Source organism: Ranitomeya imitator, chromosome 3 (genome assembly GCF_032444005.1).
Source record: "Ranitomeya imitator isolate aRanImi1 chromosome 3, aRanImi1.pri, whole genome shotgun sequence".
NCBI classification, from domain to species: Eukaryota; Metazoa; Chordata; class Amphibia; order Anura; family Dendrobatidae; genus Ranitomeya; species Ranitomeya imitator.
In genome coordinates, this window is record NC_091284.1 from 829,268,824 (window position 1) to 829,281,887 (window position 13,064).

The following is a 13,064-nucleotide window of genomic DNA, read 5'->3' on the forward strand; positions in this document are numbered from 1 at the left end:
TCTGCTAGCCCAGATCGTAGCTATGACCTGGTCCGACAAGCCCCGAGCCCTCAGGATGTCCCCTTCAGGATTCAAGCCAAAAGGTGAGGCCCCTCTGGGTTCTGATGGAAGACTGGACCCTGGTGGATGATATCCTCCCTCTGAGGAAGCATGATCGGGTCTTGTACTGCCATAGCTCCCAGCAGTGGGAACCAACTTCTCCTCGGCCAGTATGGGACAATCAGCACTACCTTCGCCCCATCTTCCTGAATGTTTCTGAGGACAGCTGGAATGAGTGCTAGCAGTAGGAAGGCGTAAGAGAGGGCCCTGTCCCACCTCTGACTCAGTGCATCTACCACCTCTGGGACGTCCAACGGATTGAGCGAATAGAAGTTTGGCACCTTTGAGTTTTTCCTGGTGGCAAACAGGTCTATCAGGAGTCCCCCAGAGATGGCACAGGTACTGAAACACCTCCTGGTTCAGCTCCCATTAGCCAGATTTTCCGTCTGCTTAAATAGTCTACCAGTGTTCTGGGAGCCTTCGAGATGAACAGCAGTGATTGAGAGGATTGTCCCCTCCGCCCAGGAGAGGATTCTTTCTGCTAGATCATGAAGTGTCCGATGTCTGGGGCCGCCTTGGTGTCGCAGGAATGAGACAGTCGTCACGTTGTCTGACAGTATTCTGACATGTTGATCCCTTACCGAAGCCTGACTCAGTCTTAGAGGTTCCCAGACTGCAAAAAGCTCCCTGAAGTTGGAAGACCTGTGACGGATCTCTTCCGGCCATCTGCCCTGAAGGATTCTTCCCTCTAGGTGGGCACCCCATCCCCACATGCTGGCCTCCGTGGTGATCACCAAGCATGGGGAGGAAATCCACTGGACACCCACCTGTAGGTTTCGGGACCGAGTCCACCAGAGTAGTGATCCCTTTAGTGCTGGGGTTAAAGAGATTGTCCTGTCGAGAGAGGACTGCTGCCGATCCAAGACTGACAGGATTTCTCTTAGTAGATTTCTTGAGTGGAACTGGGCCCACTAGACACACGGAATGCAGGCTGTCATCAGGCCCAGCACCTTCATAGCTGATCTGATGGAGACTCTGTCCTCAATACCTCCTTGACTGTTCTGAACAGACTCCTGTTCCTCCACTGGCAAGAAGGATGTTCTGCCACCGGAGTCCAGCAGCACCCCCAGGAAGATCTTCCTGGTCTCTGAGGTCAGACTTCTGTCTGTTTATGGACTAGCCGAGGAATTCCATTGTTGAAATGGTCCGATCTCGGTGATGCAATAACCGATGTGCCGATCTCCCCACCAGAAGGAAGTCGTCCAGGTATGGCACTATGATGATCCCTTGGTTTCTTAGGTAGGCCACTATTTCTGAAATCAGCTTGGTGAAAACTCGCAAGCCAAAGCCAGGCTAAAAACGGAAGACACTGGAACTTCAAGTGGCAGGTTCGATTCGGCAGCCTTATTGCAAATCTCAAATACTTTTGGGATGTGGGTGGACAGGAACCTGATAGTAGGCGCTTTTCAGGTGGATAGTGCACATGAAGGCACCTCTGTCTATGAGGTGGACTGTGGATCTTATTGACTCCATCCTGAACCTCTTGTATCTGACCCATAAGTTTAGAGGATAGATTTATTATCATACGGGCTGCGCCTGACTGCTTTACGATGGAGAACAGTGGAGACCGGGATTATGACTGCCGAACTGGCTAGCTCTTCTAAATCCGCCAACATAGCAGAGTCTGCGGCCACTGTAGTGGGAGCAATAGATCTTTTGGGGAGAGGTAAACTATCACGTACCCTTCTGCTATGGTCCAGAGGACCCATTGGTTCTGGGTAATCAGGAGCCAATTTGCTGCGAAATGACAGCCTCCCCCCTATCTGGATGGCATCATTGCCTCCTGGGTCTAGAGCTTGACCCAAACAGAGAGCTCTTGTTTTTTCCTCCTCTACCATAGGAGTTACTGTAAGTTCCCCTACTGGCCTTCCCCTGGCTCGTGTTCATATTGTCTCCGAGAGGGACCTCCCATCCGAATTGACTGGTTCCTTTTACGTCTGTCTTCTGGGAACCTCTTGTTTTTATCGGAAGCCTGCTATAGGATGTTATCTAATGCTGGCCCGAATACCCTCAATCCTGAAAAGGGAATGAAGCACAACTTGGTCTTGAGGTGTTGCCCCCAGACCAAGATTTTAGCCAAATATCTCTACGGGCCGCGTTGGTCAGAGCTATTCCTAGCTGAGAATCTGACAGACTCTGCAGAAGTATCAGCAAGGAAGGAGGTAGCTGACTTCATTAGGGGAAGGGAGGCCAAGATACCATCTCTAGGGGTTTTATTGGACAAATGTATCTCCAATTGCCCTAACCACAAGAACATAGATCTAGCCACAGAAGCAGCTGCTATGTTTGGCCTGATCAGGGCCGCAGTGGACTCCCATGCCTGTCTCAGGAGAATATCGGCCTTCCTGTCCATTGGGTCTTGTAGACTTGAAGAGTCCTCAAATGGGATGGATGTTCTTTTGGTGCCGGTCGCCAGAGTCACATCAATCTTTGGAATTTCCTCCCAGGCCCTGAAGTCTTCACGATCGAAGGGTAGACTACTTTTGAAGTCCTGAGACAATACCAGTCACCTTTCCGCATCCTCCCACACGTCCAGCACCATAGCGCGAATGTGATCGCTTACCAGGAACACTTGCTGTTTTTGCGCTCTTAGATTCCCGAACATTAAGTCCTGTCTGGACTGTGGTTTTGGGTTCTCCTCCACCTGTATCATGCCTCTAACGGCCCGTACCAGTTCATCCTTATCTTCTGGGAAATAAATAAATATCTTCTGCCCCTTTCCTGACTCTCCATCAGTATTTCACGCTCTTCCTCCTGGTCTGACCCAAGGGAATGGGATTCCTCCTCTGAGCTCTGCTCCAACTCCCACCTAGGTCTCTTAGGGCATGGACCCGGACTGGGAAGCTACTGCCGAAAGAGGCTGGATATAGAGCCCTGTACCTCTTCCCGGATCAGGGACCTCATCTCTGATAGAAGCATGGCTGTTCCTCCCTTACAACCTTGGCAGTACAAGCCTCACAGAGTGTTCTGTCATAGGCGTCAGGGAGCTTCACATGGCATGTGGGGCATCGCCTGGACTTTGTAGAGGTTTTGCTGGTCCGCTGGGGCATAGGCAGGGGAGTAGCTGGGGTTCCATTATCCTGCACAATGCAAGAGAGGGAGTAGTTAGGGGCTGATGTTGTGAATTCTGTGGCAGAGCTCCCTCCTGTGGTCACAAGTGGTACTTTGGCTGATTCTCTCTGTGAACTTCCGTTGGTGGAGGAGAGTGGTACTGCGGCTTCTGAGTTTCCTTCCTCAGGTGATGTGGGGAAGTCGTTAGGTGCTGCTCTATTTAACTCCACCTAGTGCTTTGATCCTGGCCTCCAGTCAATGTTCCAGTATTGGACCTGTTTCCTCCTGGATCGTTCCTGTGGCCTGCTGCTCTGCATAGCTAAGTTCCGCTTTTGCTATTTTGTTTGCTGTTTTTTCTGTCCAGCTTGCTTATTTGTTTTTTCTTGCTTGCTGGAAGCTCTGGGACGCAGAGGGAGCACCTTTGTGCCGTTAGTTCGGTACGGAGGGTCTTTTTGCCCCCTTTGCGTGGTTTTTTGTAGGGTTTTGTGTTGACCGCAAAGTTATCTTTCCTATCCTCGCTCTGTTCAGAAAGTCGGGCCTCACTTTGCTAAATCTATTTCATCTCTACGTTTGTCTTTTCATCTTAACTCACAGTCATTACATGTGGGGGCTGCCTTTTCCTTTGGGGTATTTCTCTGAGGCAAGGTAGGCTTATTTTCTATCTTCAGGCTAGCTAGTTTCTCAGGCTGTGCCGAGTTGCATAGGTAGCGTTAGGCGCAATCCACGGCTGCCTCTAGTGTGGTTGGAGAGGATTAGGGATTGCGGTCAGTAGAGTTCCCACGTCTCAGAGCTCGTTCTATGTTTTTGGGTTATTGTCAGGTGACTGTATGTGCTCTGACTTCTATGTCCATTGTGGTACTGAATTACCTTATCATAACAGTACTGGAGGCCCAAAGTACTAATGATTCTCAATAGAGGGAAAAAAGAAGTTCTGAGACCATTTTTTTTTCTCTGCACTGTGTTCTGCCTTTTTTTTTCCCCTAGACATTTGGGTGGTTCAGGACACAGGTGTAGCAATGGACATTAAAGGTCTGTCTTCATGTGTGGATCAGCTCACGGCAAGAGTACAAAGTATTCAAGACTTTGTGGTTCAGAATTCTATGTTCGAACCAAGAATTCCTATTCCGGATTTGTTTTTTGGAGATAGAACTAAATTTCTGAGTTTCAAAAATAATTGTAAACGATTTCTGGCTTTGAAACCTCGCTCCTCTGGTGACCCAGTTTAACAAGTGAGGATCATTATTTATTTTTTACGTGGCGACCCTCAGGACTGGGCATTTTCTCTTGCGTCAGGAGATCCTGCATTAAGTAATATCGATGCGTTTTTCCTGGCGCTCGGATTGCTGTACGATGAACCTAATTCAGTGGATCAGGCAGAGAAAAATTTACTGGCTCTGTGTCAGGGTCAGGATGAGATAGAGGTATATTGTCAGAAATTTAGAAAGTGGTCCGTACTCACTCAGTGGAATGAAGGTGCGCTCGCAGCTATTTTCAGAAAGGGTCTCTCTGAAGCCCTTAAGGATGTCATGGTGGGATTTCCTATGCCTGCTGGTTTGAATGAGTATGTCTTTGGCCATTCAGATAGGTCGACGCTTGCGTGAGCGTAAATCTGTGCACCATTTGGCGGTATTATCTGAGCATAAACCTGAGCCTATGCAGTGCGATAGGACGTTGACCAGAGTTGAACGGCAAGAACACAGACGTCTGAATGGGCTGTGTTTCTACTGTGGTGATTCCCCTCATGCTATTTCTGATTGTCCTAAGCGCACTAAGCGGTTCGCTAGGTCTGCCACCATTGGTACGGTACAGTCAAAATTTCTTTTGTCCGTTACCTTGATCTGCTCTTTGTCATCTTATTCTGTCATGGCATTTGTGGATTCAGGCGCTGCCCTGAGTTTGATGGACTTGGAGTATGCTAGGCGTTGTGGGTTTTTCTTGGAGCCCTTGCAGTGTCCTATTCCATTGAGAGGAATTGATGCTATGCCTTTGGCCAAGAATAAGCCTCAGTACTGGACCCAGCTGACCATGTGCATGGCTCCTGCACATCAGGAGGTTATTCGCTTTCTGGTGTTGCATAATCTGCATGATGTGGTCGTGTTGGGGTTGCCATGGCTACAAGTCCATAATCCAGAAGACACAAAAGAGAATAGTAAAACCAAAAACACTCAGTTTGAAAAAAATGTTGCAGTAATCCGCAAGTGCTAGTAAAAGATGTAAAAAACAGGGTATTTGGTTGATACGTTTTTTGCAAAAAATGTATACTAAGCTGCTCTACCAATCTTCAAGTCCATAATCCAGTATTAGATTGGAAATCCATGTCTGTGTCCAGCTGGGGTTGTCAGGGGGTATATGGTGATGTTCCATTTCTATCTATTTCGTCATCCACCCCTTCTGAGGTTCCAGAGTTCTTGTCTGATTACCGGGATGTATTTGATGAGCCCAAGTCCGATACCCTACCTCCGCATAGGGATTGTGATTGTGCTATCGATTTGATTCCTGGTAGTAAATTCCCAAAAGGTCGACTGTTTAATTTATCTGTGCCTGAGCACGCCGCTATGCGGAGTTATGTGAAGGAGTCCTTGGAGAAGGGGCATATTCGCCCGTCATCGTCGCCATTAGGAGCAGGGTTCTTTTTTGTGGCCAAGAAGGATGGTTCGCTGAGACCTTGTATAGATTACCATCTTCTAAATAAGATCACTGTTAAATTTCAGTACCCCTTGCCGTTGTTATCTGATTTGTTTGCTCGGATTAAGGGGGCTAGTTGGTTCACCAAGATAGATCTTCGTGGTGCGTATAATCTTGTGCGTATAATCTTGTGCGTATTAAGCGAGGCGATGAATGGAAAACTGCATTTAATACGCCCGAGGGCCATTTTGAGTATCTTGTAATGCCATTCGGACTTGCCAATGCTCCATCAGTGTTTCAGTCCTTTATGCATGACATCTTCCGAGAGTACCTGGATAAATTCCTGATTGTGTACTTGGATGACATTTTGATCTTCTCGGATGATTGGGAGTCTCATGTGAAGCAGGTCAGAACGGTGTTTCAGGTCCTGCGTGCTAATTCTTTGTTTGTGAAGGGATCAAAGTGTCTCTTTGCTGTTCAGAAGGTTTCATTTTTGGGGTTCATCTTTTCCCCTTCTACTATCGAGATGGACCCTGTTAAGGTCCAAGCCATCCATGATTGGACGCAGCCGACATCTCTGAAAAGTCTGCAAAAGTTCCTGGGCTTTGCTAATTTTTATCGTCGCTTCATCTGCAATTTTTCTAGTATTGCTAAACCATTGACCGATTTGACCAAGAAGGGTGCTGATTTGGTCAATTGGTCTTCTGCTGCGGTGGAAGCTTTTCAGGAGTTGAAGCGTCGTTTTTCTTCTGCCCCTGTGTTGTGTCAACCAGATGTTTCGCTTCCGTTCCAGGTCGAGGTTGATGCTTCTGAAATTGGAGCGGGGGCTGTTTTGTCGCAGAGAAGTTCTGATTGCTCGGTGATGAAACCATGCGCCTTCTTTTCCAGGAAGTTTTCGCCTGCTGAGCGTAATTATGATGTTGGCAATCGAGAGTTGCTGGGCATGAAGTGGGCATTCGAGGAGTGGCGTCATTGGCTTGAAGGAGCTAAGCATCGCGTGGTGGTCTTGACTGATCATAAGAACTTGACTTATCTCGAGTCTGCCAAACAGTTGAATCCTAGACAGGCTCGTTGGTCGCTGTTTTTTGCCCGTTTTGACTTTGTGATTTCGTACCTTCCGGGCTCTAAAAATGTGAAGGCGGATGCTCTGTCTAGGAGTTTTGTGCCCGACTCTCCGGGTTTATCTGAGCCGGCGGGTATTCTCAAAGAGGGAGTAATTGTGTCTGCCATCTCCCCTGATTTGCGGCGGGTGCTGCAAAAATTTCAGGCTAATAAACCTGATCGTTGCCCAGCGGAGAAACTGTTTGTCCCTGATAGGTGGACGAATAGAGTTATCTCTGAGGTTCATTGTTCGGTGTTGGCTGGTTATCCTGGAATCTTTGGTACCAGAGATTTAGTGGCTAGATCCTTTTGGTGGCCATCTCTGTCACGGGATGTGCGTTCTTTTGTGCAGTCCTGTGGGATTTGTGCTCGGGCTAAGCCCTGCTGTTCTCGTGCCAGCGGGTTGCTTTTGCCCTTGCCGGTCCCGAAGAGGCCTTGGACACATATCTCTATGGATTTTATTTCAGATCTTCCCGTCTCTCAAAAGATGTCAGTCATTTGGGTGGTCTGTGATCGCTTCTCTAAGATGGTCCATTTGGTACCCTTGTCTAAATTACCTTCCTCCTCTGATTTGGTGCCATTGTTCTTCCAGCATGTGGTTCGTTTACATGGCATTCCAGAGAATATCGTTTCTGACAGAGGTTCCCAGTTTGTTTCGAGGTTTTGGCGAGCCTTTTGTGCTAGGATGGGCATTGACTTGTCTTTTTCCTCGGCTTTCCATCCTCAGACTAATAGTAACATAGTAACATAGTAACATAGTTAGTAAGGCCGAAAAAAGACATTTGTCCATCCAGTTCAGCCTATATTCCATCATAATAAATACCCAGATCTACGTCCTTCTACAGAACCTAATAATTGTATGATACAATATTGTTCTGCTCCAGGAAGACATCCAGGCCTCTCTTGAACCCCTCGACTGAGTTCGCCATCACCACCTCCTCAGGCAAGCAATTCCAGATTCTCACTGCCCTAACAGTAAAGAATCCTCTTCTATGTTGGTGGAAAAACCTTCTCTCCTCCAGACGCAAAGAATGCCCCCTTGTGCCCGTCACCGTCAGACTAATGGCCAGACCGAACGAACCAATCAGACCTTGGAAACATATCGGAGATGCTTTGTTTCCGCTGATCAGGATGACTGGGTGTCCTTTTTGCCTTTGGCTGAGTTCGCCCTTAATAATCGGGCCAGCTCGGCTACCTTGGTTTCGCCGTTTTTTTGCAACTCTGGGTTCCATCCTCGTTTCTCTTCAGGGCAGGTTGAGTCTTCGGACTGTCCTGGTGCGGATACTGTGGTGGATAGGTTGCAGCAGATTTGGACTCATGTAGTGGACAATTTGACCTTGTCCCAGGAGAAGGCTCAACGTTTCGCTAATCGCAGACGCTGTGTGGGTCCCCGACTTCGTGTTGGGGATTTGGTTTGGTCATCTTCTCGTCATATTCCTATGAAGGTTTCCTCTCCTAAGTTTAAACCTCGTTTCATTGGTCCGTATAGGATTTCTGAGGTTCTTAATCCTGTGTCTTTTCGTCTGACCCTTCCAGATTCTTTTTCCATACATAACGTATTCCATAGGTCATTGTTGCGGAGATACGTGGCACCTATGGTTCCATCTGTTGATCCTCCTGCCCCGGTTTTGGTGGAGGGGGAGTTGGAGTATATTGTGGAGATGATTTTGGATTCTCGTGTATTAAGACGGAAACTCCAGTATCTGGTTAAGTGGAAGGGTTACGCTCAGGAAGATAATTCCTGGGTCTTTGCCTCTGATGTCCATGCTCCCGATCTTGTTCGTGCCTTTCATATGGCTCATCCTGGTCGTCCTGGGGGCTCTGGTGAGGGTTCAGTGACCCCTCCTCAAGGGGGGGTACTGTTGTGAATTCTGTGGCAGAGCTCCCTCCTGTGGTCACAAGTGGTACTTTGGCTGATTCTCTCTGTGAGCTTCCGTTGGTGGAGGAGAGTGGTACTGCGGCTTCTGAGTTTCCTTCCCCAGGTGATGTGGTGAAGTCGTTAGGTGCTGCTCTATTTAACTCCACCTAGTGCTTTGATCCTGGCCTCCAGTCAATGTTCTAGTATTGGACCTGTTTCCTCCTGGATCGTTCCTGTGGCCTGCTGCTCTGCATAGCTAAGTTCCGCTTTTGCTATTTTGTTTGCTCTTGTTTCTGTCCAGCTTGCTTATTTGTTTTTTCTTGCTTGCTGGAAGCTCTGGGACGCAGAGGGAGCACCTTTGTGCCGTTAGTTCGGTACGGAGGGTCTTTTTGCCCCCTTTGCGTGGTTTTTTGTAGGGTTTTGTGTTGACCGCAAAGTTATCTTTCCTATCCTCGCTCTGTTCAGAAAGTCGGGCCTCACTTTGCTAAATCTATTTCATCTCTACGTTTGTCTTTTCATCTTAACTCACAGTCATTACATGTGGGGGCTGCCTTTTTCTTTGGGGTATTTCTCTGAGGCAAGGTAGGCTTATTTTCTATCTTCAGGCTAGCTAGTTTCTCAGGCTGTGCCTAGTTGCATAGGGAGCATTAGGCGCAATCCACGGCTGCCTCTATTGTGGTTGGAGAGGATTAGGGATTGCTGTCAGCAGAGTTCCCACGTCTCAGAGCTCGTTCTATGTTTTTGGGTTATTGCCAGGTCACTGTATGTGCTCTGACTTCTATGTCCATTGTGGTACTGAATTACCTTATCATAACAGGCTGAGTGGAGAAGACTGCTGGGGCCTGGAGACGTGCTGGGGCCTGAATGAGTGCTGAGGACAGGGCCGCACAAAGCAGACTTATCCCTCCGTCCTGGTCCGTCTTGCCTGACGACTCCATTGTACCGCTGTACGCCCTGCGAGATCCAGGAACCCAGAAAGCTGCCTGTCTTTCCACAGTTCCGCATTCCACCCTTGGAAAGCACGCCAACCTTTCACCCGGCACCTGCGACGTCACCGTAAGTGTGACGTCCTCTGCATAGCACGACGAAGGAGCAGTCGACCGGTGTCCGAGCCGAGAGCCTCCCGCCAGGAGGAGCGGCTCAACCAAGGAGCCCGTCTGCTCGCTGGTCTGTTGCTGAGGGACTTCCCACCGGGGAGTTTTGGCCCTGGGCCGCTTGACAGGGGGAAGGATTTGGACGAGCCGCATGATCCCCCTGAGCCCTGCAGGTAAAGCTGTGCTCCTCTCGTGCGTCCCTCCATGCAGGAACAGGAAAAAAAAAAAACACTTGGAGGGGCCTTTTAACCTCTCCTGTGTTTTCCTGTCCCTGCAAGGAGGAGGAGGACTCCCTCTATGGTGCTGTCAGGAGGGACGTCCTGGAAAAAAAAAAAGTTATAAAAATGAATAAACAAAAAAGCCCACACAACTCAGCGGTGATATTCCCCGTCATCCTGCAGCTATGACGTCACAGCCACCATCCATGTGATGACTGGCCTCAGTACACCACGTCACTGCTGCAGCCAGCGATTGTCTGCATCGTTCCCGTAAATTATGCACATCATCTCTTCCACTTATGTTTTGCAGGATTTTTAGTTTTTGTAACATTTTGCCCTTACACCACATTCCTAAAGTCACAGACAAACCCCTCTCAGTCAGATTTCGCCCTTCACACTGGAACATTAAGGACACTTACCCTCGGGCGCTGGTCTCTCTGCTGCTGCTGCTGGCGGACCTCTCTGGCGCCCTCTTCCGACGAGCAAAGGCTCATGCGCTGGTTGCTGAGGCCTGACTGCTGGCCGGGTGTCTTGGGGCTGCGGTGGTCTGACTGCTGGCCGGGGGTCTTGGGGCTGCGGTGGTCTGACTGCTGGCCAGGCGCCTTGGGGCTGCGGTGGTCTGACTGCTGCCCAGGGTCCTTGGGGCTGAGGTGGTCTGATAGCTGGCTGGGTTCCTTGGGGCTGCGGTGGTCTGACTGCTGGCTGGGGTCCTTGGGGCTGAGGTGGTCTGATAGCTGGCTGGGTTCCTTGGGGCTGCGGTGGTCTGACTGCTGGCTGGGGTCCTTGGGGCTGAGGTGGTCTGATAGCTGGCTGGGGTCCTTGGGGCTGCGGTGGTATGACTGCTGCACAGGCGCCTTGGGGCTGCGGTGGTCTGACTGCTGCCCAGGCGCCTTGGGGCTGCGGTGGTCTGACTGCTGCCCAGGCGCCTTGGGGCTGCGGTGGTCTGACTGCTGCCCAGGCGCCTTGGGGCTGCGGTGGTCTGACTGCTGGCTGGGTTCCTTGGGGCTGAGGTGGTCTGACAGCTGCCTGGGGTCCTTGGGTCTGCTGTACCTGTAAATTCGAGAGAGTTACTCAAAAACATAGTAAGGAAAAATAAATTGGACCCAGATCTCATTCCCATGATTTTGCTGCCTCTGCAGAATTAAAGAGCAGCCTCTACTGCAATGCATTGTGGGGAAAAACAGCGCAATTCCCTGCATTATGATTAAGAAGCAGGAATTACTAAAAGGGTTAATGAGTGGGGTACAAAACCTGTCCAGGTGGTCTTTGTGGGGCCTGCTCCTGCCCACGAGCTCGGCCGCGGGCCCGGGATCTGCCTCTTCCGGTCATCTTTCACGTCTGCATAGGAAACAGATCAATTTCAATATATAAATGGAAAAAAATATATATTTATATATAATTCACCCTGAAGAACTGCTAAGGTGCATCATCCTACTCATTACAAGACTGACTGCCGGCTCACTGAGGGATCACAGGATAGCTGCCTATTGAAGGCTATACGGAGATCACTGAGAGGCCTGTCTTCTAGTATGTGTTTGATCTCACCCTAGTTGGACTCACAGCTACATTTCTCAGTATTGCTGTATAAATTTCCTCCATGCTGATGCATGGAGTGTTTAATCTCACCCCAGAGCTGGATTTCCAGCTACATTGCTCAGTACTGCTCTATAATATCTTCTAGGATAAAGATGCTTTCTATTAAGTGTTTGATCCACCTCAGAACTGGACTCACAGCTATACTGTTCAGTGCTGCTGTATAATGTCCTCCATGCTGCTGCTGCTTTCTAGTAACTGTTTCAACTCACCACAGAGCTTGATTTCCAGCTACACTGCTATTTTACATCTTTTAGGCTCAAGATACTTTCTTGTAATTGTTTAATCTTACCCCAGAGCTGGATTCACATATACGAGGGGCGTTCAAAGATTTCCCCTGACCCACTTCTATTTATCACAGGACGCCGACACCACAAATGTATAATGATACAAGTCTCTACAGATTTTGTGCCAAATTGCAACTCAAAGAACACAGCCAGTACATTTCAGTAGAATTTTTCATGTGCACTAAAAGAAATTGAGAAATTTGACCGATCATCAAAAATAACAGTGCAGCAAGCGATTCCTCTGTATCCTGACAGTGTCAGAGATGTTGCCCGAGTGGTTACTGCTTTGCCACCAACCCAAGTTAGTGTAGAGAGGTTGTTCTCTGCTCTCAAAACAATTACCGTAGATCAGATTTGAGGGCATCCATGAAGGAGGATCTGACAGAGGCAATACTTTTTCTGAGGACAAATTTATAGATTTCTTCTTATTAACTGCAGAACAGTGTTTATTGCATAGTTACTTACAAGAGTTTAGAAAAGTTTATAAGGGTATGTGCACACGATGCAGATTTAGTGCAGAATTGGTGCAGAACTGCCGCAGATTTTTCTGTTGCAGAAACGCTGCAGAACTGCACTGTGATTACAGTACAATGTAAATCAATGTGAAAAAAAAAGCTGTGCACATGGTGCAGAAAAATCTGCGCAGAAACGCTGCAGATTTCAAAGAAGTGCACGTCGCTTCTTTTGTGCAGTTCTGCAGAGTTTCTGCGCAGATTTTTCTGCACCATGTGCACAGCTTTTTTTTTTTCACATTGATTTACATTAAAGTGCACAGAAAGTGCACAGAAAGTGCACAGAAAGTGCACAGAAAGTGCACAGAAAGTGCACAGAAAGTGCACAGAAAGTGCACAGAAAGTGCACAGAAAGTGCACAGAAAGTGCACAGAAAGTGCACAGAAAGTGCACAGAAAGTGCACAGTCATGTGACCGCGACGTCACCGCTGGCCCTGCTCGCATAGCAAACCTGAGACCGGACGGCCGCGTGCAGAGGCGAGTATAGCATTATTTTTTATTTTAATTTTTTTTTTTTACACAAATATGGTTCCCGGGGCCGGGAGGAGAGTCTCCTCTCCTCCACCCCGGGTATAACCCGCACATTATCCGCTTACTTCCCGCATGGTGTGCACAGCCCCATGCGG

The 13,064-nt window shown here is 48.6% G+C and overlaps 1 protein-coding gene across 1 annotated transcript in view; it reads right to left on the bottom strand.

The window, feature by feature from the left end:
- The window catches only part of LOC138671353 (piwi-like protein 1), a 176,822-nt gene that overhangs the window by 66,458 nt on the left and 97,300 nt on the right, over positions 1-13,064 (bottom strand). Inside the window, exons 2-3 of the mRNA XM_069759454.1 lie at positions 11,298-11,384; positions 10,466-11,096 (exon numbers count right to left, since the gene is read on the bottom strand). Coding sequence (XP_069615555.1) covers positions 10,466-11,096; positions 11,298-11,375 — 709 coding nt within the window. The 5' untranslated portion in view covers positions 11,376-11,384. The remainder of the gene's footprint in view (positions 1-10,465; positions 11,097-11,297; positions 11,385-13,064) is intronic.